The sequence below is a fragment of the Microcebus murinus genome, chromosome 6, assembly GCF_040939455.1.
Source record: "Microcebus murinus isolate Inina chromosome 6, M.murinus_Inina_mat1.0, whole genome shotgun sequence".
Classification (NCBI taxonomy): domain Eukaryota; kingdom Metazoa; phylum Chordata; class Mammalia; order Primates; family Cheirogaleidae; genus Microcebus; species Microcebus murinus.
This window is the reverse complement of record NC_134109.1, coordinates 1,610,226-1,633,039: the sequence shown is the minus strand read 5'-3', so window position 1 is coordinate 1,633,039 and position 22,814 is coordinate 1,610,226. Positions and strand designations below refer to the sequence as shown.

At 60.0% G+C, this 22,814-nt stretch overlaps 1 protein-coding gene across 1 annotated transcript; it reads left to right on the top strand.

Moving 5' to 3' along the window:
• The first annotated feature begins 1,016 nt into the window (after positions 1 to 1,016).
• On the top strand, positions 1,017 to 8,010 carry TEDC1 (tubulin epsilon and delta complex 1). The gene is made up of 8 exons (XM_012746504.2): positions 1,017 to 1,192; positions 1,274 to 1,352; positions 1,706 to 1,908; positions 2,169 to 2,324; positions 3,432 to 3,530; positions 5,134 to 5,220; positions 5,621 to 5,800; positions 6,937 to 8,010. Exons 1-8 carry the CDS (start codon positions 1,046 to 1,048, stop codon positions 7,264 to 7,266), a joined length of 1,281 nt encoding a protein of 426 aa, XP_012601958.2. The 5' UTR covers positions 1,017 to 1,045; the 3' UTR covers positions 7,267 to 8,010.
• Positions 8,011 to 22,814: the final 14,804 nt, after the last annotated feature.

Genomic DNA, 22,814 nt, shown 5'->3' with positions numbered 1-22,814 from the left:
GGGGGACACCCCAGGCAGAAGGTACAGCAGCTGCAAAGGCCCTCAGAGGGGAAAGTCTCCCTGGGTTCAAGGGACCCCAGGGATTGGGCACCAGCGTGGGCAGGGTGAGGAATGTGGTCTTGATCCTAAGGGCTGCAGGGCCTAGGAAGGTGTCCTGGCAGGGCGGCCTCTGGGCTGCTTTGTGCAGAGGGGCAGTCGGTGGGGGTCCCAGGCCGCGCTGATGCGAGCCTGGAGTGCGCCAAAGAGGTGAGCGGCCCGGGCAGGTGGCAGGGCGAGGTGGGGACTGCGCGGGGCGGGAACAGGCCCCTCGCGGGGTCTGTCCTCCCTCCTCCTCGTGCCCGCCCGCCCCTCCGTGACGCCTGCAGCGCGCGAGGATCCCGGGCGGCCGCGGCCCCGCGTGGCTCCAGAGCGTCCCGCCCGCACTGAGTGCCTCGTGGCCGCCTGTCGCCTGCCGTCTCGGCGCTCCATGGAAGTGCGGCCGCGCGGCTCTTCAGCGCCGGCCCTCGGGGACAGGGACGAGGACGGGGCCAGCCCGCCGCAGGCGCTCGGAGGCCGCCGCCGCGCGTGCACGGCCCGAGCTCTCGGGGTGCGGCGGGGTCCGGGCGCCCCCTGGCGGCCCTTCCGGGGAGGCCACGCGGAGGGGCCGCAGTTGCCCGCCCGGGTGGGTGCGGCCCGGCGGCACCGCCCTCCACGGCCGGGGGCGCCCCTAGGCGCATGCGCCTCTGCAGTGCCCGCCCATGGTTGCTAGGTTGCCAGTGGCGTGAGGTGCTGATTGGTGGGGTCTGGGCGAGGGGTGTCAGGAGTTGCGATGATTGGACCAGCGATGGCTGACCCCGCGGAGCTGTCAACACCGATGGCCCCGCCTGGCACCCGGAAGTGCCTCTGCACAGGACGGAGTAGACTGTACTTAAGCTCCAGGGGCATCGCTCATTGGCCGGGGCCATGCGGCGCGGTGATTGGTCGCTGGGCCCGGCCGGCGCCGTGATTGGTCGCTCGGCCCGGCCCGGCGGCAGCGCGCGGTCCAAGGGCGGCTGGTGCCGGCTGGATGGGGAGGCGGCGGCGGCTGGCGGGCGCGGTGGCCGAGGCCGGGGCTGGGGCCCTGCCCAAGGTTATCGCCGCGCTGAGTCAGTCTCTGCCTGCCGGGCCGAGCCCCGAGATCTTCCGCCGCGCCAAGTTCGACCGGCCAGAGGCGGTGAGGCTTGCGCGGTGGGTCCCAGGGCGGACCGGGGAGGCGGGCTGGCGCGGCTGACCGCCCCCTTTTAATTTTCTGCAGGCTCCTGCGCTCTGGCAGCTCCTTTTCCGCTTGCTGTCGCCGCAGTCCGCAGACGGAACTTCGGCCTCGCTCGCCCTGGGTAAGTCCCGCCTCTCGGGCACTGGCTCCGCCCACTTCAGCAAAGCCCCTCCCCCTGTAAGCCGCGCTCTCCACGGTAAGCCCCGCCCCATAGGATCTGGCCCCGCCCACCCAGGTCGCGCAGGCTTGGCTCCTCCTGTTAAAGCTTCGGTACTGGTTAGGCCCTGGCCCCGCCCAGCTACATAAGCCCCGTCCCCGCTGGCCCCTGGCCTCTACCGGTCTGAGTCCCAGACACGCCCCCGTTGTCCCTTCTGAGCTGTGCCTCTGCTTGGGGGTCCTGGGAGGTCTCTGAAGAGGCCCAGGTGGTATCACCTCCAGGTGTGTGGCCCCCTGACTGGTGGTCTCCTATCCCAGAGGCCCAGGCCTGCTGGGTGAAGGCAGCGCTGCGCTCCCAGGGCTACCCGAGGCTGGTGCTGGCACAACTCCCCGAGGACGGCTCCCGGGGCAGCAGGGAGCTGCTGCTGGCCCTGTCCTGGCTCCTGGCCCGAGGACCCCTGCCCGAGCGGCTGCTGGCCCAGGCCCACGTGCAGCTGGGTGACGAGATGCCTGTGTGCGAGGTGGGTGGGCGTGGGAGGAGCGGGGCCCAGCCCTGGTTGGATGCCCGGGTGCCTCCCTAGTCTCCAGTCCTGGGGCCAGAGCCAGGGCAGGCCTGGGCCAGCCCCTCCGAGTCTCCTGCTCTGATCCCCAGGACAGACCTGGGAGGGCGCTGCCCGCTGCCCGGCTCAGGACATGGAGGTGTCTCCACTGCCCTGTGCCCCAGCCCCTCCAGGGCACGGTGGGGTGTGGGAGCAGGGGCTGACCCACAGCCCCTCTCCAGTGTGAGGCCCTGGCCAGCCCTGGTCCCCGGGCACCCCACGTGGAAGCAGAGGGCCCTGTGGACATCCGCTGTGTGCAGTGGCTGATGGGAAGGCTGCGGTTCCGGTGGCGATGCCTGATCACCAGTCAGCAGGAGCAGTGCGCCCTCCTGAGCAAGGTAGGGCCAGCGTGTGGCTTTCCACCCAGGGCCGCCCCCTGCCCTTCCTGCAGCCTGTCTGCTGGGCCTGGCATGGCTGGGTCCCAGGCTGCAGGGTGGATGTGAGCCTTCCTAGGCCTAGCTGGGGCTGGCAGGGCCTGGGTGCTGCCCTGAGTGGCCTGGAGCCCGTGCCCGTGGCTCCTGGGGGTCCAGGTGGGGGCCCAGGGCAGGATGGAGGTGAGCAGTGCTAGGGCAGGGAGCCGGTGGGCGGCAGCATCTTGCCCCACGGGCAGGGCAGAAGTTGGGTGTCAGAGAGCTCACAGTTTGGCCTTCTTGTTCCCTGAAGGAGAGGCTTTGGGACCGTATCACCAGCAACGGGTGGGCTCTGTGGCATGGCGGAGCTGCTACTTTCTGGGCAACCCTCCTCCCACCACATCCTGGGTGTGGGTGGGTTTGGGTGGTGGGGTCAGCTGCAGGGTCACAGGTGCCCAGTGTGTGCTCAGTGTGAGGTCAGGGCTGCCATGTGCTGGGTGGTGGCAGCAGCAGTGCAGGGCTCCTCGGTGCAGAACCCTGCCCCCTTGCGGAAGGTCTGTCACTCAACCAGTCTTTCCTGGGGCCACTCAACACCATCTTGCCCAGCCTTGGCTCCAGGCATTCCCCCATGGGCACGCCCACCTGTGAACCTGTGTGTCGCCTTCCAGCGTCCCCTCTCTGTGCAGCCCTCCCTGCCCCCCTCGACTGAAAGTCGCTGTGTCCCCACCACTGGCCTTGCTGGACCGCTGTGCCTGTCCAGAGGACGTCTCTCCTGCCACTTGGGCCGTTGAGGGCAGGATTGCACTTGGGGAGCTTGGCACGGAGCAGGCAGGGAGGGTGGGCGGGGTGCCTCCCCAGTCCTCTTGCTGCCTGGGAGGTTGGGTGAAATGGGGAGGCCGGGATGAGACAGCCTGGTGCCCTTCCCTCCACAGGGAGCCCCAGCCTTGCTGACAGCTTCCTGAGCCCCTCCTGTCCCGCAGCCCTAGTTCCATGTCTGTAAGGCGGGCAAAGGGCAACCTCACCGGACTGGTGGGGGCCAGGGCTGGGGGAGGTCGCTGTCCCCACTCAGCCTGGGGTCTGCATTGCCTGTTTCAGATCCACTTGTATACCCGCGGCTGCCATAGCGACCAGCGTCTGGGCCATCTGTCTGTTGCTGAAACGGAGATGCTCAGGGACCCAGAGGGCGGCCAGCAGGTGAGGGCTGGTGAGGTGCTGGGGTGGGTGCCACGCCCGGTGGGGAAGGGCCTGTTGGGGAGGACAGTTGACCAGCTTTGAGCTGAGGGTGTCTCTGGGTGTCAGCCACGCTCACCATCATTGCTGGGGGTTGGGAGTGTGACAGGGATGTCCTCTGGGCCTCTCCTGGCCCCATGGGCCGTCCCCCCTCCAGGATTCCAGACTGGTGCTGTGTGCAGGTCCTCTGTGGCTGGGCACGGGCGGGGCCCAAGGGGCACGGGTCTTGGCGCCAGGCTGGCAGCCAGCTGCAGTGGGGACGCTGGAATTAAGGAACACCCATCTAGGTCTGATCTGATGGTCCTGGTGCCTTGAGCCCAGTGTGGTGGGGGGGCCCTGGGGGTGGGGAGGGCTGGCCCAGCTCACAGCTCATGCCGGGCAAAGGGCTGGGCACAGGGCTGGCTATAGGAGGGGACAACTGCCCCTCAGAGCCTGGGCCCATGTGGGGCCTGTCCGAGCTGCTGGGACACCACCTGGAAGAGTGTTAGAGTTGGACTGGCCCAGTGCCTTCACAAGGACGTCTGCTTCCTCCCGCTCTGCTGTCTCCCACCCTGTTTCTGCTGGCCTTCCACCCCCATCCTTCTTTGTAGGGGCCTGCCACCATCATTACTGGCTCCTTCCTCTTGCTGGCTTTGGCCCAGGGGACAGGGGCAGGGCTGGCTGTCCCCTGCAGGCTGGGCTCTGCCCTGCCCTGGCATGTCTGGCTGGGAGGGAGGGCTGCGGCCCAGGGATGGTGGGCCCTCCTCCCAGGCCCAGCTCCTCTCTGCCTCTTCCCTCCCTGGCCCCAGAGACTTGGCCCTCCACCTTGTCCCGGGGCAGGCAGGACCGGGCCCAGGGTCAGAGGCAGACGGCCTGGCTCCTGGTCCCCTCTGTCCTGCCATCACTGGGGCTTCCCGCCACGGCTAGTCTGGCAGCAGCTACAGCTCCGGGCCTCGTGCCCCTGGGGTTTGCGTGCCTGTGGTGGGCTCATGGTGCCCGCTGTGACCTGCCTGGCCTGGTGCCAGCTGGGCCCGCATCCCTGGCTTCAGCCCGCCTGGCCCCATCCCAGCAGGGCCTGCGCCTGGCCTTGGAGGTGCTGAGGCAGCATTTGGGCGTCCCCACCTGCCCTTGTCCCCGTTTTAAAGGTGACTCAGCGAGGCCCAGGCTCCCAGCCCCTGGGTTGGACAGAGCAGAGGCTGCCCTGGCCCCTGCCTGGTCCTGCCTGGGACCCCCCTGTGGGCCACTGCTCTGATGTGGGGGGCCTGGCGTGGAGAGGGTCCTGTCCCCTGGAGGCTGGCAGGTGTTGGTGCCGCAGGACTGCGGGGGGTGGTGGCCTGCAGCCATGGGTCGGCTTCCTTCCAGGGCTGTGGAGGGCGAGTTGGCCAGAGCCTGGGCCCGGCCTACCCAAAGGGCCTGCACTCCAGGGCCAGGTCCTAGAAGCTTCTGGAATGATGTGCGGCCGGGTGACTGCTCAGCCTCCTGGGCTACTGTTGGCGCTGCAGCCTTCCGTTTGCATCCTCCTGTGCCCGCAGGGTGGGGCGGGGCGGATGGGGGCAGGTCCTGTGCCCAGCTGTGCTCTGCCTTCCAGCTGCTGCGGAGGCTGGAGCGCGAGAACGTGGGCCTGGAGGCCGCTCTGGAGTGGCGGCGGGGCGAGCTGGTCTTCTGGCGGTGGATGGTAAGGAAGCCGTTGCCCTCCTGCCCTGCTCCCCTTCTCGCGGACCACAGCAGCCCTGTGGTGGGCCAGGGTCTCTCCGTCCCTCGGGCAGGAAGCAGACGCCACCCCCACCACAGTGAAGCCACATTTGTGCCCAGGGCCGGCGGCTCGAGTCCGGGGCTCCTTCTAGGACGTCCTGCCATGTTGTGGGGCGGCCCAATGTGGCCGCCCTGCTCTGGCCTGGACTTGTCGGGGGTCTGCAGCCTTTTAGACGGGGGTCTTTGTGCTCCCTGGGTCTTGGCCTGCTGGGGAAGCAGCAGCTCTCCGGCCCCCGCGGGGCCTCAGGAGGCCACCACCGCCCCGGCCCTGCGCTCTGTCCCTGTGCCGGGCGGCGCCCTCTCACTCGGGCCTCTCTCTACAGGACACGGTCCTGGGAGCCTGCCCCCCAGAGGCCCCGGCTGCGGCCACACAGCCCACCGTCCTGCCCAGGATCGCAGGGCGTGGGCTTGGCCAGCTGGAGCTGGCGGCGCGGGAGCTGCGGGCGCTGCAGGAAGAGCTGTGCGAGGCCGCGGAGCGCAGGCGGGCGGCCTGGGCGGCCAGGGTGAGCCCCCAGCACTGCCCTCGGCCCCCTGGGGAGGGCCGGACGGTGGGAGCGCCGGGAGCGGAGGGAGGGCAGGCGCTGGGCACAGCGTCCCTGCCGCCCCGCAGCAGCCTCGCCACATCCCCAGACCACTCTGCTGGTCTCCCAGGGCTCCTTCGTCGGCGAGGGGCTCGGCCGCACGTCACCCAGGCTCTGGCCACCACCCTCCACGCCATACCCGGGGCCGCGGGTGGGCACGTGGGTCCCCAGCCCTGACCGCCCGTGCCCTCTCACCGGGCGGGCCACGGCTGTAAAGGCAGGGCCACGCTTGCTGCGTCTGTTTTCTTTTTCTGCGGCATTTTAACGTAGATCGCAGACGCGATCTCCCCTCTCCGAGGAGCACGGGTGCTTCCTGCCTGCCCGAGGCACGTCACCCTGACCATGGAGATAGCTGCCGCCCCTCCCCGGCGGGTGTCCCCTGCGTCCCCACTGTCTGCAGCCCCAGCCGGGGCGCCCCGCCCTCTTCCGCAGGGAGGGGACCCCGTGACGTGTGCGGAGCCGCCTCACGCCCGTCTGGCTCAGGGCCGCACCGCCTCTGACACGGGACGCCAGGGTCCCCGGGTGCTGCCCCAGGGACAGCCAGGCGCAGCCGCTTTGTGCTCTGTGGTGTGGGCTGGGGGCTCGAGGACGACCCCAGCCCAGCAGGCCAGCTGTCCGCAGTGTCTGTGGGATGGGGGCTGCCCTGAGGGCTAGAGGCAGTGGTGGCAGGCAGCTCCCTGGGCCGTACCAGCGTCCCCTCGGTCAGCGGAAAGGGGGAAGCTTGTTCAGCAGAGAGTGGCGCGTGGTGGGGAATGGGCCGAGCCCTGAATGGGTGGGTGGGGTTGGAGTGGGTGTCCCCTCGGGGGTGGAGCTGGGGACCTGCCCTGCAGGGTTTCGGGGGGGCAGGCTGCCCAGTGCCCCTGGCTTAGGAGTCAGGTGCCTGGCGAGGCTGATGCAGAGCCCAGGACAGGGGTCCTCTGGGGCCGGCCCACGCTGTCTGGGGCTCAGTCTCTAGGGCCTGTGTCTGGGCCCAGGGAGTGCTCAGGGGGCGGAGGCAGCATCCTGGGGGACGGGGCTGCCCTTGGTTTGCCAGCACCACGTTTCTGTTGTCTGTGCAGGTGGGAGGCCAGGGCCGGGGGCCGCAGTGGCGCTCCGCGCGGCAGGCTTTGCAGAAGGCTGTGGAGCAGGAGCTGGCGGCCCTGCGGCGGGCCTGGGAGCAAGACAGGGGCCCAGCCCGGCCCCATGGGCCCCACCGGCTGGTGAGGCGCGAGGATGAGGCACCTGGAGGACAGTACTTGCGGGTGGCCGAGGTGATCCAGGCACTGAGGAATCAGGAGGCCTGCCTGGAGGCGGCGCTGCATCGGCTGCAGGGACAATGTCGGCAGGAGCTGGCCAGGCTGGCGGGAGCGCTGCCTGGCCTCATCTGGATTCTGCCGCCCGGACGCTGAGGACCGGCAGGCACAGCCTCCCTGTGGGGACCTCCCCTGGCCTGGCCGGTCCTGGAGGAACAGGTTCTAGGGCCCAGTGGCCTCAGGGACAGGGCAGACTCGAAGCCCCAGGCCACGTGCTGGCCCCAGGGCTGGGGCTGTTCCGACCTTGGCCAGAGCCCAGGCCCTGGGGCAGCAGTACGAGGGTGGGCTGGGCTGGTCCCCCGAGGAGGTCATTATGGGTCTGGTGGCCGTGCGCAGTCTGGGGGACTCAGAAGTGAATTGCAGAGGCCCCTCAGGGGGGCAGATGTGCCTCCCTGTGCCTCCCTGTCGGGTTGTGCTGGGAGGAGACGCCGGGGCGGGTGGTGGGGCCAGGCAAGGTGAGTGTCAGAGGGCCCTGGACGGCCCCCTGTGCCTCTCCATCCCGGACTCCGCTTGCGCCCTGGCCCCAGGCTGCGAGCACGGCCTCCCCCTGCCCGGGGCCGTGGACGTGCCCGGTGTGTGCGGAAGGCCGCCCGTGGGAGCCCGGCGGCTGGCTCTCTCCTGGCGCCCCGCGTGTGAGCGGAGGCCACAGCCTGGACACAGGGCCTTTGTTCCAGCGGCTGCTCTGCGGGCCCAGCTCGGCCCTGACAAAGAGGCATCTGTGTCCCTGGGATGCGCCCCCCACCTGGCGGGCGGAAGGAGGCTTGGCCTCTCCGCGCCACCCGCCCCCACCGGGGGGCACAGGCGCCCCCCCGCCCCCCGGGTCCAGCCCTGCCCCCTCAGCACGGCTGCCAAAGCCGACCCGGTGCTGGGCGGGCCATGGGGCCGGACGGGCCCCTCCAGCCTCCTGCCAGCTCAGGACTGAGGCCATGTCCAGCCCCCGGGCACCCTGGCCCCTCTGCCAGAACATTCTCCTGGGGCTTTCCCTGCCTTCCTGGGCGTGTGGCGGGGCAACAGTGCACACCTGGGACAGCAGCTCCCGTCCCTGGGGTGGGACCGTCCCAGCTAGCGGCCTCAGGAGCAGAGCTGGACCAGACAGTGGCCCGCGAGTCCTCCCCGTCGGGCGCATCCCGACCCTCTCACGGGGCGGCCCCAGCACGTCACTGGGGCCTCCTGGTGCCGGCGCACTCCAGCCCTCCTCTCCCAGCCCTCAGGGCTCCTGCTGCTCCAGCTCTGGCCTGGGCACGCGGGACTGTGGCCGCCGGTCCCTCCCTGCTGTGCCCTCAGCCACCTTTTCTTCTTTCTTTTTTTTTTTTGAGACGGAGCCTCCTGTCACTCTGTCACCCAGGCTGGGCTTGAACTCCTGGGCCCAAGCGATCCTCCCTCTGTGGCCTTCCAAAGTGCCAGAGCTGCGGGTGTGCGTCACTGCGCCCAGGGCCAGCCGTCCTGACCGCCAGACGGGACTCCTTGTGCGGGGGCGAGTCCGTGTCCTGCTCCGTGCTTTACAGCCTGCAGCCCACCCGGCTCCGCCTGGCCCTTGGGAACGTCACGTTTAGGGACTCCAGCTCGGATCAGTGTTTGTCCCCTAGCTGATGTGGGTTCCATGCAGCCCTAATGCTGGCCCCAGGCGTGCGCCCGTGTGTGCGAGCATGCCTCTGGGTCCGCGCCGGGGCAGAGGGGTCGGGCGGGCTGGCCCTCAGCTCCCGCCGGTCCTGCACACCAGGCCCTGACCTTGCGTCCTGCAGGTCGAGGCCAGTCCTGCCGGGTTGGGAGCAGTGCGGGCAGCAGGCCCCGGGGGAGGCCGCTCCAGGCTCGCCAGGCTGTTGGCGGAGGTGCCCAGCCTCCATCTCAGAGTGGGCACGGTGGCCGAGCCTTCACGGCTGCCCGCTGACACTCGCCTCCCTGCCCCTCCCCCCTCAGAAGCCCGTGGGGTCCCACTGGCCCCTGAACCCGCCCCCTAACCTTCTGTCTTGAGGCCAGCTGCAGCCTTAGTCCCTTCTGCCGCGTGACGTGACACCAGGGTGAGACCCTGCCCGCTGTCCACAGCGCACGGGCAACCTGGGGCTGCGTGCGCACGGCCCGCCGGTGGGGCCGCGGTGGCACCGTGCCCTGGGCAGGCAGCATCTGCGCCGGGACGGCAGAGTCTGTCCCCTGAGAACACACAAACGCCAACCCGGCCTTCCAGGAGGTAGCTGAGGACACCAGCCCCGTTAGGGACCCTTCCTGAGACCAAAGTGCACTCGCTCCTAGGGAGAGTTTGATGAATGCGACTCCATCAAAACTACAAACTTCTGTTTAGTAAAAGACACCATTAAGAAAAAACCCGGCCGGGCGCGGTGGCTCACGCCTATAATCCTAGCACTCTGGGAGGCCAAGGCTGGCGGATTGCTCGAGGTCAGGAGTTCAAAACCAGCCTAAGCAAGAGCGAGACCCCGTCTCTACTATAAATAGAAAGAAATTAATTGGACAACTAAAAATATATATGTACAAAAAATTAGCCGGGCATGGTGACACATGCCTGTAGTCCCAGCTACTTGGGAGGCTGAGACAGGAGGATCGCCTGAGCCCAGGAGATTGAGGTTGCTGTGAGCTAGGCTGACGCCACGGCACTCACTGTAGCCGGGGCAACAAAGTGAGACTCTGTCTCAAAAAAAAAAAAAAAAAGAAAAAACCTGGCATGGTGGTGCACACTTGTGGTCCCGGCACTTTGGGAGGCCAAGGTGGGATGATTGCCTGAGGCCGGGAGTTGGAGACCAGCCCGAGCAACATAGCAATGCCCCATCTCTGCAAAACATAAAAATAGAGAAATAGCCAGGTGTGGTGGTGCCCATAGTCCTCCCTGCTTGGAGGCTGAGGCAGGAGGATCGTGTGAGCCCGGGAGTTCGAGGCTGCAGCCAGCTATGATGACGTGATGGCACTCTAGCCTAGACAACAGAGCAAGACCCTGTCTTGAAAAATAAATACATTAATTAATTTTAAGAATAAGTTGAAAAGCAAGCCAGAGTGGGAGAATGTGTTTGCAGCGTTTGTAGCCAGCACGGAGTCCCACCGAGGAGGTGCGGGGAACTACCCTCACGGCTATGGAAAAAAAAAAAAAAAAAAGGCAGGCACAGCAGGGGAGTGGGCCCAAAATGGTCACTTTCAGTGTCACAGGGAAACGCAGCCCCGAGGCTCGCTGACTTGGTGAGGGCCCTGCCCTGCAGCAGCGGGTGGGTTTACGCCCTGTGCAGGAAGGCACGGGGCGCAGGCTGGAGTGCTCACGACGCCCGGCGGGGGAGAGCAGGCCTGCCACCGGGCTGGGATGGCAGCACGGGGAGGCCGTTGACAGGAAGCAAGACCAAGCCTCGAGTCGGGTGGTGGCCGTGGTGGCCGGGACAGAGAGGCTCAGGGCGGGAGGGCGGTGGGGGGCGGGGCCTCGGGCCTTGGCCACGTGGGCGAGGCTGGCTGCCACGGTGGCCGGGTCAGCACCGCACCCACTGGGGTCTCCGGAGCTGCACCTCCCCGCGGGTGCCTGGGGACTGTCCCCAGTGTCCTGCTGAGGTCCAGCTCTGGTCGGACAGTGTCTTTAAGCGGTTTATCCTGTTTATCTCGTGACACCCTGGTGGCTACTCTTCCTTCACATGTGCAGCCCTATCCACCGTGTCCTGGCACGTGGCTGTGCTGGCAGCCACGAAGCCCCACTAAGCTTGACCTCCCCCTGGCCGTGTGGCCCGGCTCACCTTTGTCCCTCCTTTGGGAGCCCTGGGTCTGGGCCGTCCCTGTCCTCGGGTCCTGGGTGCCAGGCGTCCCCCACACCCTGACGTCTCTGTCCTCCCCGGCTGGGCTTGTCCTTCACGCGCAGGATGGGGCCGGGGAGGGACACACACGGGACAGGGCAGGTGGCCGGGAAGGTCTGAGACACGGCGGTGGAGGCGGGGTGGCGGTGAGCGGTGGCCGGAGAGTCCGCAGGGTGGAGGGACCTGCAGGAAGGAGGGAGGGGTCGGGCTGTGAGTCCACCAGCGGGTGGAGAACGATTTCTCCACGCAGATGTTCGAATAGCTCTAAGGAAAGAAAGTCTATTTAGCTTCTCAAAGGGAGGGAAGGGCAGGGCATGGAAAGAACGAGTGTCGGCGTGGGGTAAGGGGTTTGGGGTTATGTCGGGAGCAAAGAGAAAGAAAAGGCTGGCAGCGCAGAGGCTGTGAAACTGGAGGCCGAGGCCGGCCGGCGGGGTCCTTGAGGGAGGTCTGGCGGGGTGGGGCTCGCGGCCCGCCGTCCTGAGAAGGGTCGGAATCGCAGACACGCAGGTGTTGGTCCCACAGACAGCGAGCTGCGCCCCAGGGGTTTCGCCAAAGGGAGCAAAGGGCAGCTGGCGGCCAGTTGACTCCTGGTTTGCTTGATGGTTTGCTTGATGGTTTGCCTTCCCTGTTAGCGGTTTTCTAGTAAGGCCGTCCTTTCAGAGGGCCCCGCAGAGGGCGCGGGGTGGGCTGAGAGCCTGCCTGGTCCTTCCTGCCCTCCCTCCTGCGTGGCGCAGGGGTGTGGCAGGCTGGGCGGGGTCCCGTCCGTCTGTGGCTCTCTTGGCTGTGGGCGGCTGGAGAAGGGGTCCGGTGGGCGGGGGCAGGCCCGGGCCCGGCACGGTGCGAGGAAGACGCAGGGCAGGTGGGGTCGGCAGGGCCTTGGTGGCCCGCACGGACAGTGCTTGAAAGGAAGGACCTGCGGGCGTGCGGCGGCCCCCACTGCCTCACTGCCTCAGGGGGCCGGGCCCGGGCCGCCCGGCCAGCAGTGGGGGTGGGGGGCTGCTGCGGCCGGGCTGGGGGGCCGGCGCACACCTCTGGTCAGACGGCTGCAGGGACGGCGCTGTGACCGCCAGCCCTGTGGTTCCGGGAGGAGCCGGGACAGGCCCGGCAGTGACCGCGTGAGGGCTGTCGCTTCGTGTCACCGCACAGAGACGGCCGGGCAAGTGCTGGCGGCTTTGTGAGCAGAGACCAAGGGCAGGGAGAGGACCTGGGGCTCGGTGGCAGGAGAAGCCGCCGCTCCCCGGCCACAGCTGCGGGAAAGAAGCTCAAGAGACGAGCGGCCGCAGGGCCCTGGGGACGCCCCTCAGTCAGCCAAGGGACCCTGTGTCCTCCTAAGGGTCACCTTAGGAGGCTGAGCCGCAGTGCGAGCGGCCGGACAGCAGCCCTGCCGTGTGCGTGTGCGTTTCTGGCGGGCGGGTTGCCGGAGGGACCCTGGGCCCCAGGAGGGCGGCGCCCTGGCGCACCTGGGCAGAGAGGAGGAGCGGAGGGAGTTCCTGCCCGGCTGCCTCCACGGACGGCGCTGCCTGCTGCACCGCCCGCCGGTCCGTCGCGGCCTCCTCCCGCGGCGACCGGACACCTGTGCGGCCCGGCGAGCGAGCCAGGCGCAGGGCTGGGTGGGGACGGCAGGGCTCGGGTCTGGCTGTGGCGGCGGCTGGCGTCCCCTGACCCAGCCCCTCCTGCGCCGTCTGAGCTGTGTTTCCTCGGCACCCCTCGGTCAAAGGAAGCACGCGAGAGTCCTGACTACCAGGGCCGAACGGCCGAAGTGTTTATGTCCTAACAACTTAGTAGCAATTTGGGAGAAAACCTCACATAAATCAGAAAATAAAAGAATGCCCTTAATTTAATTATTAAGTAATTATAATCATTTACTAATAGGATGTTGGGTCTGTCAGTCCCTGCACGGCTCTGCGGACCTCGATCAGGCCGGACGCTGGCCCCCGCGAGTCCCGGTCCGCGCTGATCTCTGCCTGGCGCCCGCTGTCAGTCCTGGCCCTGCCGCCGGTCCCGCTGCCCGGAGAGGTCTCTTCGAAAGAGACGGGCAGCCCAGCGTCGAAACTCTGAGCTCTCTTCAGCTGTTCCTGAGGTGCCTGACATGTTGGCATCCCCGTGTTTCCCTCAAAACTTTAAAATACCTTGCAGCACCCCTGAAAATTCCCCGTGGCACCCTGGGGTGCCTCGGCACACAGTGTGGCAACCGCGGTCCTAACTCGTGCAGGCCGTTGTGTCTGCCCATTCTGCTCGTTTGCACTTAGTGTTGTGCTACAAAGCTCCATCCTCTGAGCTCCGTGTGCAACCACTCACTGCTTCCAATCGACGTAAATGTCCCACGTGTCCAGTGGGGTCCATTCACCATGTCCCTACCCACTGTGCAGGTGGGCGCACAGCCCCTCAGTCCTCGGCCGCCACGGGGGACCCGGCTCCCAGGCGGGCCTGGGGGAGCAGCGTGGGGAGCTGAGGGCCCGTCACCCTCCGCCTGCTCGGGGCCGTCCGCTCCTGCTGGCCCTGGGAGCACCTTCTTGCTGCTACAGGTTGGCCAGCGGGACAGGTGTGGAGTGGCCTCTCCACGTGACTTACACGTCCCTGATCATTGAGTCCGAGCATCTTGTCATGCGCTTGCTCAGTTTTTGGATTTCCTCTCCTGTCAGCTGCCTGCCTGGTCAAGCCCTGTGGTCACTTTTCTTCGGGGACTGCTGTCTTTTTAAAACTGACTTGCAGGAACCCCTTGAAAATTCGAGACACGACCCCCTCGATGTTTTCACACATCATAAATGTCTCCTCCCATTTTCTCATCTGGTTAAAATTTTGCCCGTGGTTTCTCAGAAATTTTCAATTCTGTCACAGTCAAATCTTTGGCCTCTTGGCTTTTACTTCTAGCGTTTTGTTGAGGACGCGAGTCCCTCTCCCGGCCACCTTCTCCCACACTCCCTCCCGTCACCCCTGCCTTTCACATGCGGGTCTTCGGTCCCCTCCCCCCGAGTCCGCCCCTGCAGGCAGCATCACGCGGGAGTCCCCTGCAGCGGTCGCCCGCGCCGCCTGCCATGGGCCTGCCCTCCTCACTGTCCCTGTGGCCACTTCATCCACATCTGGCTCCCGTCCGCGCTGGCGCCGGGCGCTGACCCACCTCTGGCCTGGCGGCTGGCCCTGCACCAACGCCACATTGCTTTCATCACTGTGGGTGTCCCCGGGTGCTTCATCACCGTGGGTGTGCCCGGGTGCTTCATCACCGTGGATGTCCCCGGGTGCTCCATCACCGTGGGTGTCCCCGGGCTTCCACCGGAGGAGCAGAACCGCGGGGCTCACAGATGGAAGGACTGCTGCCTGCTGTCACGCAGGTGGGGGACACTGTGGTTACCTCGGGTTCCTTCGGCCACGGAGCTCACGCTTGCCGGTCGCCGCGGTGACCGTGGGTGGGCACCTTGCTCTCAATCCCACAGGGCCTGGGACTAGTGCTCCAGGAAGAGCACCGCGTGCTGGATGCTTCTGCTGGGTGGCTTTTGCCAAGTCGCAGAGTTTCCCCGGTCTTACCTTCCTAAAGGTTTTTTTTTAGGGTTGTACATATCAAATGTTTTATCTTCATTAATTAGGACGATCATAAGATTTCTCCTTTATTGTAATGAATTGCATTAATTACAGCAATGCATTTTCCCATGCCGAACCATCCTGGCATTACTGGGATAAGCTATTTGATCGTGATGCTGTCACTTTTTCGTGTCCAGTTGATTTCAGTTGGCCAAGATGTTATTGAGGATAGCCATGCCTATGTTCACAGTGACATGGGTCTGTCGTTTTCTCTCCTTCTCCTTTCCTTTTGTTCTTCGTATTTCCCTGATCTTTGTAATTCCCTGTATTTCCTGCCTCATTGCAGCCTTTGCAATCAATTTTCTGGAATAACTTGTTGAGACAGGAATTACTGTTCCTGGAGAATTGATTAGAACCGTCTAGACCTAGGAGTTGTTGGAAGGGGAGATTCTTGGTTATTATTTCTTTTTTTTTTTTATTTTTTTATTTTTTTTTTTTGAGACAGAGTCTCGCTTTCTTGCCTAGGCTAGAGTGAGTGCCGTGGCGTCAGCCTAGCTCACAGCAACCTCAAACTCCTGGGCTCAAGCGATCCTCCTGCCTCAGCCTCCCGAGTAGCTGGGACTACAGGCACAAGCCACCATGCCCGGCTGATTTTTATATATATATATCAGTTGGCCAATTAATTTCTTTCTATTTTTATGGTAGAGACGGGGTCTCGCTCAGGCTGGTTTTGAACTCCTGACCTTGAGCAATCCACCCGCCTCGGCCTCCCAGAGTGCTAGGATTACAGGCGTGAGCCACCGCGCCCGGCCTCTTGGTTATTATTTCTAATTTTTAAAAACTTATATGCTCAAGAACAAATTCTCCATTTTAAATGCCATTGCGATGTTTTCCATGAAAAATCCAAATAATGGCTCACAGCCCTGTCCCTTTGTGAACGCCGTGGTGCTGTCAGCTCCTCCCGCCTGGGAGGAGCCTTCCTGCGTGCGGGGCATGCCCTCCCTCCCGGCCCACTTCGGGGTGGCTGGACTCTTTACCCTTTGCATTTCTACGTACGGTCTACGGCCAGTTTGTCGATATCAGGAAAACACTGTGGGATTTTATTTGGCATTCCATGGAATCTATAGATCAGTTTGGGGAGAATTTAGACCTTTGTAATATTGATTCTTCTGACTTACAAACACATGTCTCCATTTATTTAGGTGTTTGGTAATGTATTGTGGTTTCTCAAAGGTAATATGCTTCTTTTGTTAGATTTGTTTCTTCATATTTGATCTTTATGACGTATTGTGAATAGTCTCTGTATTTTGGCATTTAAGTTTCTAACTGTTGAAAATTGTGGAAACATTATTGATTTCTACATATTGACCTGTATAAACAATCTTGCTAAATGCACATATTAATTCTAAATATTCATTTATATATATATTTTTTGAGACAGGGTCTCACTGTGTCACCCATGCCAGAGTACAGTGACATCATCACAGCTCACTGCAACCTCCAAATCTGAGGCTTAAGTGATCCTCCTGCCTCAGCTTCCTGAGCAGCTGGGACTACAAGGATGAGCCACCACGCCTGGCTAATTTTTTCTATTTTTAGTAGAGATAGGGTCTCCCTCTTGCTCAGGCTGGTCTCAAGTGATCCTCCCGCCTTGGCCTTCCAGAGTGCTGGGACCACAGGCGTGAGCCACCACGCCCAGCCTGTCTCATCCTTCTAGCCTGCCATTGAGTTCGAGCTGTTATTTCTGTCTAGGGTTTTGCCTCTCTGTTCTTGAGTGTCGCTGGCCTATCATTTCCATTTCTTGTTAAGTTGGCTTCCAAAACTGAGCTGGGGATGGATCACTACTTATTTTTCTAACCTCCAAAATAATTTTGGGGGGTAAAATTTGATCATTTCTTCCTTAAACGTTTGGAACGCTACTGAAGACTTCTGGCTTGAAATTTTCTTTGTGCGAAGGCTTTTCTTAGTGGATTCAGCTTCTTTTATTTTTCCAGGACTATTCCAAATTCCCACTTATTTTTGACAAGTTGTATTTTTAAAGAAATTAGTCATCAATGATTTCAAATGATTTATACAGCTGTTCTAAATACCCTCCTATTATTTTTTAATGTCTGCTACATCCTGTCTGTCATGGCTTGTGTTGGTTATTTGTGTCTCTCTCTTCTTATCTGGGCCAGTTTTCCCAGAGGTTATCAAAGCCACCGCCCCGTCACAAAGCCACCTGTTTGCTTTGTTGATCCTGTCTGTTGTGTTTTATTTATTTATTTATTTATTTTAGGCAGGGAGACTCACTCTGTTGCCCCGGCTAGAGTGCCATGGTGTCAGCCCAGCTCACAGCAACCTCACATTCCTGGGCTCAAGCGATCCTCCTGCCTCAGCCTCCCGAGTAGCTGGGACTACAGGCATGCATCACCATGCCCGGCTAATTTTTTCTATATATTTCTAGTTGGCCAATTAATTTCTTTCTATTATCAGTAGAGACGAGGTCTTGCTCTTGCTCAGGCTGGCTTCAAACTCCTGACCTTGAGCGATCTGCCTGGCTCGGCCTCACAGAGTTCTAAGATTACAGGCCTGAGCCACTGCGCCCTGCTTTATTGTGTTTTTTTTTTATTTTTTTATTTTTTTATTTATTTATTTTTTCCAATGTTCTCAGCAGGTAGATTTTGTTGTGTTTTTTTAAAAAAATTCATTAATTTTTGCCCTTTGTAATTTCCTTTCTTCCACATTACTTGGCTTTAATTTCCTTTTCTTTTTCTAATTTGTTGAGTTGGACGCTTAGTTCACTGATTTTCATAATTTCTTCTTTCAAAATATATGCATTCAAACCTGTATGTTTCCTCCTAAGCACTGGTTTAGCTGAATGCCACAGGCTTCGATATACAGTATTTCCTTATAACTCAGCTCGAAATGTTTTCTACCGATGCGATTTCTCCTTTACCCCATGGGTTTATCGAGAAGGGCATTTCGTAACTTGCATACGTATGGTCTCTCTATTTTTTTAAGCTGGCTGAGCTGCATTATCATCAAAGAACATCATCTGTATGATCTCATGCACTTGAAATTTCTGAGACTTGCCTTTCGGCCCAGCTCCTGTTACGTCCTCCTGCGGCTGTCTGGTGTGGTGTTCTGTGCCAGCCAGCTGGGTCGGGTCTGCTCTGCCGGGCAGACAGCTGTGACACCATCGCCTGTGAGTGCGGACACGCCTGCCTCACCTGTCGTTGTTGGCCTGTGCTTTATGCATGTGCCCCGCCGCAGTCTACGTCTGCATCCGTATCTGCCCTACGACACGCGTCTGCGTTACCGTGTGCACACGACTGCGAGGCTTTCCTGTCTTCCTGGTGAACTGAACCTTTGTCGATATGACTGATCTCCTTTCTCCTCGGATCCTTTTGCCGAAAGCCCGGTGTTACAGGCGCACAGGCTTGCTTTCAGCTCACGCTTGCGTGATGCCTTTTCCAATTTTCTTATTTTCAACATTTCCGTGTTCTCATTTTAAATGTGAAGTATAGAAACAGAATGTGTTTGTCTTACGGTGGACTCTTCTAATCCATTTGTGAGCACCGATGTGTTGGGGTTTAAATCTGCGAACTGGCACGGACATGAGCCCCCAGCCGCTGCCCGCTCGTGGCCATCCCTGGGCCGTCATCGCTGACATCTGCGTGTCCCTAACGGAGCCTGTCTCCTTGAGTGCTGATGTGACGTCCGTATATCCTCTTTGGTGACACGTCTACTCAAGTCTTTTGCCCTCATTTATTTATTTATTTCGCAAATTATGTCCCTCCCTGGACAGCGGCAGGCCTGCAGGAAGCACGCAAGGTGGGATTTGATACTGAATGAAGTTGGCCATTTTAAACTGGGGTAGGCCGGGCGCGGTGGCTCAAGGATCGCTCAAGGTCAGGAGTTCAAAACCAGCCTGAGCAAGAGCGAGACCCCGTCTCTACTAAAAATAGAAAGAAATTAATTGGCCAACTAAAAATATATAGAAAAAATTAGCCGGGCATGGTGGCACATGCCTGTAGTCCCAGCTACGCGGGAGGCTGAGGCAGGAGGATCGCTTGAGCCCAGGAGTTTGAGGTTGCTATGAGCTAGGCTGATGCCATGGCATTCTATCCAGGGCAACGGAGTGAGACTCTGTCGCAAAAATAAAATAAAATAAAATACGGTTGTTTTTTCCCTGCTAATTTTTAAGATTTTTTTTTTTTTTTTTTTTTTTTTTTAGAGACCGGGTCTTGCTCTGTCACCTAGGCTAGATAAAGTGGCATTATCATAGCTCACTGCAATCTCCAACTTCTGGGCTCGGAGTAGCTGGGATTACCTCGCACCCCACCACATCCACCTAATTCGCTCTTACTCAGGCTGGTCTTGAACTCCAACCTTAAGGGAGCCTCCTGCCTTGGCCTCCCAGGGTGCTGGGATTATAGGTGTGAGCCACCAAACCTGGCCATGAATTTTAAGAATTAAAAAAATATATATTTTGCACATAAGTCTGCTGTGTGACATGCATTTTACAAATACTTTCTCCCAGAGTATAACTTGTTTTTTCATTCTCTTAACAGTGACTTTCACACAGCAAAAAGTTTATAATTTTGATGAAGCCCAATTTATTGATTTCTCTTTTATGGATTGTGTTTTTGATGTCATGTCTAAGAAAGCTTTTGGCCCAACCCTAGGTTGTGAAGATTTTCTTCTATTTTTTTTCCTTCTCAAAGTTTTATAGCTTTACACGTTACCTTTAGGTCTGTGATACATTTTGAGTTATTGCTGCATAAGGGATGAGGTCTAGGATGAAGACCCTTTTTTGGTTGTTTTTACACATGGATGTCCAATTTGGTGAAAAGACTATCTTTCCTGTGTCGAATCACTTTCATGCCTTACTTAAAAATTAATTACCACATTCTAAAATCTGGGAATGAAAGAGAACATCCTCAGCCTGACAAAAGGGACGTGGCAAAGCCCCACAGCGCACGTCCTGCTTAATGGTGAACGGCCGGACACTTCCCGAAGGTCAGGAACAAGACGAGGACGTCCCTCTCGCCGCCCTCCTTCGACGTGGGACCGCAGGTTCCAGCCAAGGCTGTCAGTCAAGGTAAAGAAATCAAAGACATCCAGATGGGAAAGGCGGAAGTAACACTGTCTGTTTGCAGATGACATGATCATGTATCTAGAAACGAGGGAGAAATGCACTAAAAAACATTAGCAATAGTAAAGAAGCTCAGCAAGGCCGCAGCATGCAAGATCAGCATGCAGATGTGCAGCATGTCTCTACGCAGAGCAATGAAAACGAAGTCAAGAAAACAGTCCCGGCCGGGCCCGGTGGCTCACGCCTGTAATCCCAGCACTCTGGGAGGCCCAGGCAGGCGGATTGCTCGAGGTCAGGAGTTCGAGACCAGCCTGAGCAAGAGCGAGACCCCGTCTCTACTAAAAATGGAAAGAAATTAGCTGGACAACTAAAAATATACATAGAAAAATTAGCCGGGCATGGTGGCGCATGCCTGTAGTCCCAGCTACTCGGGAGGCTGAGGCAGGAGGATCGCTTGAGCCCAGGAGCTTGAGGTTGCTGTGAGCTAGGCTGACGCCACGGCACTCTAGCTCGGGCAACGGATTGAGACTCTGTCTAAAAAAAAACAGTCCCATTCACAACAGCAACACAAGGAATAAAGCATTCAGGATCGTGTGCTCTAAAAACCACAAAAGAACTACATACCGAGAAACAGGAGAGTTCCGGAATAGCTGAAACAGTCTCGAAGGCGACAGAGTTGGAGGATTCACACTTCCCGATTTCAAAGCCTCCTTTGAAGCTTCCGCGGCCAGGGCGGCGAGGTTGGCGCCGGTCCAGGCCCAGGGCAGACTCGGGGACCAGTGGGCGGGATGGGGGTGCAGAGCGCCGCCCTTGCCTGTGTGCTCAGCTGATTGTGACGAGGGGGCGAGACCAGGCAATGGGGAAAGAGCGGTCTTTTCAACAGATGGTGCCGGGACCGCTGGGCGTGCTAAAGGGTGAAGGCGGACCCCTCCCTCGTCCAGGGCTGCTGCCGTACCGAATCGACGCGGACGGGACGGCTCGTGATGACAGACGTTCGTCTTCTCAGAGTTCGGAAGCTGGAAGTCTGAGACGGAGGTGTTGGCAGGGCAGGCTCCTTCTGGGCTCTGAGCGAGAACCTGCTCCAGGCCTCGCTCCTGGCTGCTGGTGGCTGCTGGTGGCACCTGGCCTGCAGCCGCCTGGGTCTGACCTCTGCCTCTGTGTCTTCAAATCTCTTCCTCCTCGTGAGGGCACCAGTCACCGGATTTGGGACCTGCCCTGATCCAGCGTGATCTCGGCCTACGCAGCTCACACCTGCAAAGACCCTGAAGGCCACGCTCCCAAGGACCCCTCGGGGCCCGGATCGAATCCACAGCACGTCCCTCCCTTACCACACGCACAAAATATAACTCGCAGTGGGTCCCAGACCTAACTGTGAAACCCCAAGCCACAAAACTTTCGAGGGAAGCGGAGGGGAACATCTCTGTGACCGTCGTCCTAAATGTGACGCAGAAAGCACAGGAAACGACAGAAAAGATAAAGTGAACAGTAAAAGGAGAAGATTTTGTGTTTCAAAGGACACCATCAAAAACGCTGAAAAGACAGCCCGTGGAACAGGAGAAAATATTTGCAAATCCCATGTCTGATAAGAGACTTGTATCCAGACACACAAAGAACTTTTTACAACTGAACAACAGAAGGGCAAACACCCCAGTGAGAAAATGTGCCAAGGGTTCGAACAGGCATTTCTCCAAAGGAGAGACACGAATGGCCCGTACTCGCGTGAAAACGTGCCCGACACCATCAGCCTTCAAGGCCATACGCATCACAGCCGCAGTGGGACTCCACCTCGCGCCCGCTGGGACGGCGTCACCAAACAGTGACAACAGCAGGTGCTGCTTGTGTAGACGCTGGAGCCCTCGCAGCTGCAGGAGGGAAGGCAAAGTGGTCTGAAAACGGCTGCGCCCGGAGCTACACACGACCCCCCACGGCCCCCCAGTGTCTGCCTGGGAGGAGGAGCGTGCCGGCCGCACACAGCTCTGCACACGGCGTGCGCAGCGGGCCCCCCCCGCAGCAGCCGAAAGGCGGGAACGGCCCAGACGCCCACAGCTGACGACGGATAACAGAATCATGGACTATCACCCGGCAATAAAAAGCACACCCCGAAACACTTTGCTTAGCGAAAGAAGCCAGTCACAAAGAGCCCATAGTGCACGACTCCTTTTGCACGGACTGTCCAGAACGGGCAGATCTGTAGAGACGGAGGGTGGGTCAGTGACCTGCGGGCTCACCCTCTGCCAACGCGCCGGCTCCTTGCTTTGGCTTTGAGACGAGTCTTCGCCGTCAGAATCCTCCGGTTTTCTTCCCCTTCAGGACGATTTTGACTCCTCTGATCCGCAGACATTGTGGAATAAGCTTGTCTGTATCTACAAGATTTCCCACGGGGATTTTGACTGAAATTGGTACATCCTTTTGGGGAGAACCGGCATATCGACCACATCAAGTCCTCTGACTCAGGAACACAGTATGTCTGTCCATTTACTCAGGCCTTCCTTGATGTCTTTAGTCAGTTTTTGGTAGTTTTCAGCACAGAAATCCTGTACGTGCCTTCCTAGAGTAATACCAAAGTATCGAATGACTGATTTGTCAGGAGCTATTGTAAATGATATTGCTTTTAGAACTTTGGTTTCCAGTTGTTCATTGCTACTATATAGGGATAGGACTGTGTTTTGATCCCACAACCTTGCTAAGTTGACTTATTAGTGTTCTGACTTTTTTTGGGGGGGGGGTAGAATTATTGGGATTTTCTACATAGACTTTCATATCATCTATGAATAGGGACATTTTTAGTCCTTCCTTTCTAATCTCTATGTCTTTTATTTGTTTTTCTTACTTTATTGCATTGGCTAGGATTGCCAACGTGACGTTGAATAGGGGTGAATACGCTGGACATCTCTGCCTTGCCCCTGATCTGAGGGCAAGCATCCAGTCCTTCATTGTTAAGTATCAAGCCGAATGCAGGGTTTTTGTCTGTAGGAAACCAGCCTGTTGAGTGGCAAGAGTGACGCCATCTTGAAGCCAAACCGGTCCTGGGGACTGATGTTTGACCCCTGCATGACAAGGAGTTCCTGCAGCCCAGACAGCCCCTCCTAGAGGAACAATTCCTACGGCATAGACAACCCTCATAGAGGGTTTATCTGACCTCGAGACATGACCAGCGGCACACAGTTTACCAAGAAAAACTTGCTATATAAAGAATACTTTCAGCCAGGTGCGATGGCTCGTGCCTGTAATCCTGGCACTCTGGGAGGCTGGGGCAGGCGGATCGTTTGAGCTCA

Bases quoted from the DNA above. Each gene is read 5' to 3' on its own strand.
- TEDC1 (XM_012746504.2), top strand. From the start codon at position 1,046: ATGGGGAGGCGGCGGCGGCTGGCGGGCGCGGTGGCCGAGGCCGGGGCT. The intron at 1,193-1,273 runs GTGAGGCTTGCG...AATTTTCTGCAG, and splicing joins AGTTCGACCGGCCAGAGGCG to GCTCCTGCGCTCTGGCAGCT. The intron at 3,531-5,133 runs GTGAGGGCTGGT...TCTGCCTTCCAG, and splicing joins ACCCAGAGGGCGGCCAGCAG to CTGCTGCGGAGGCTGGAGCG.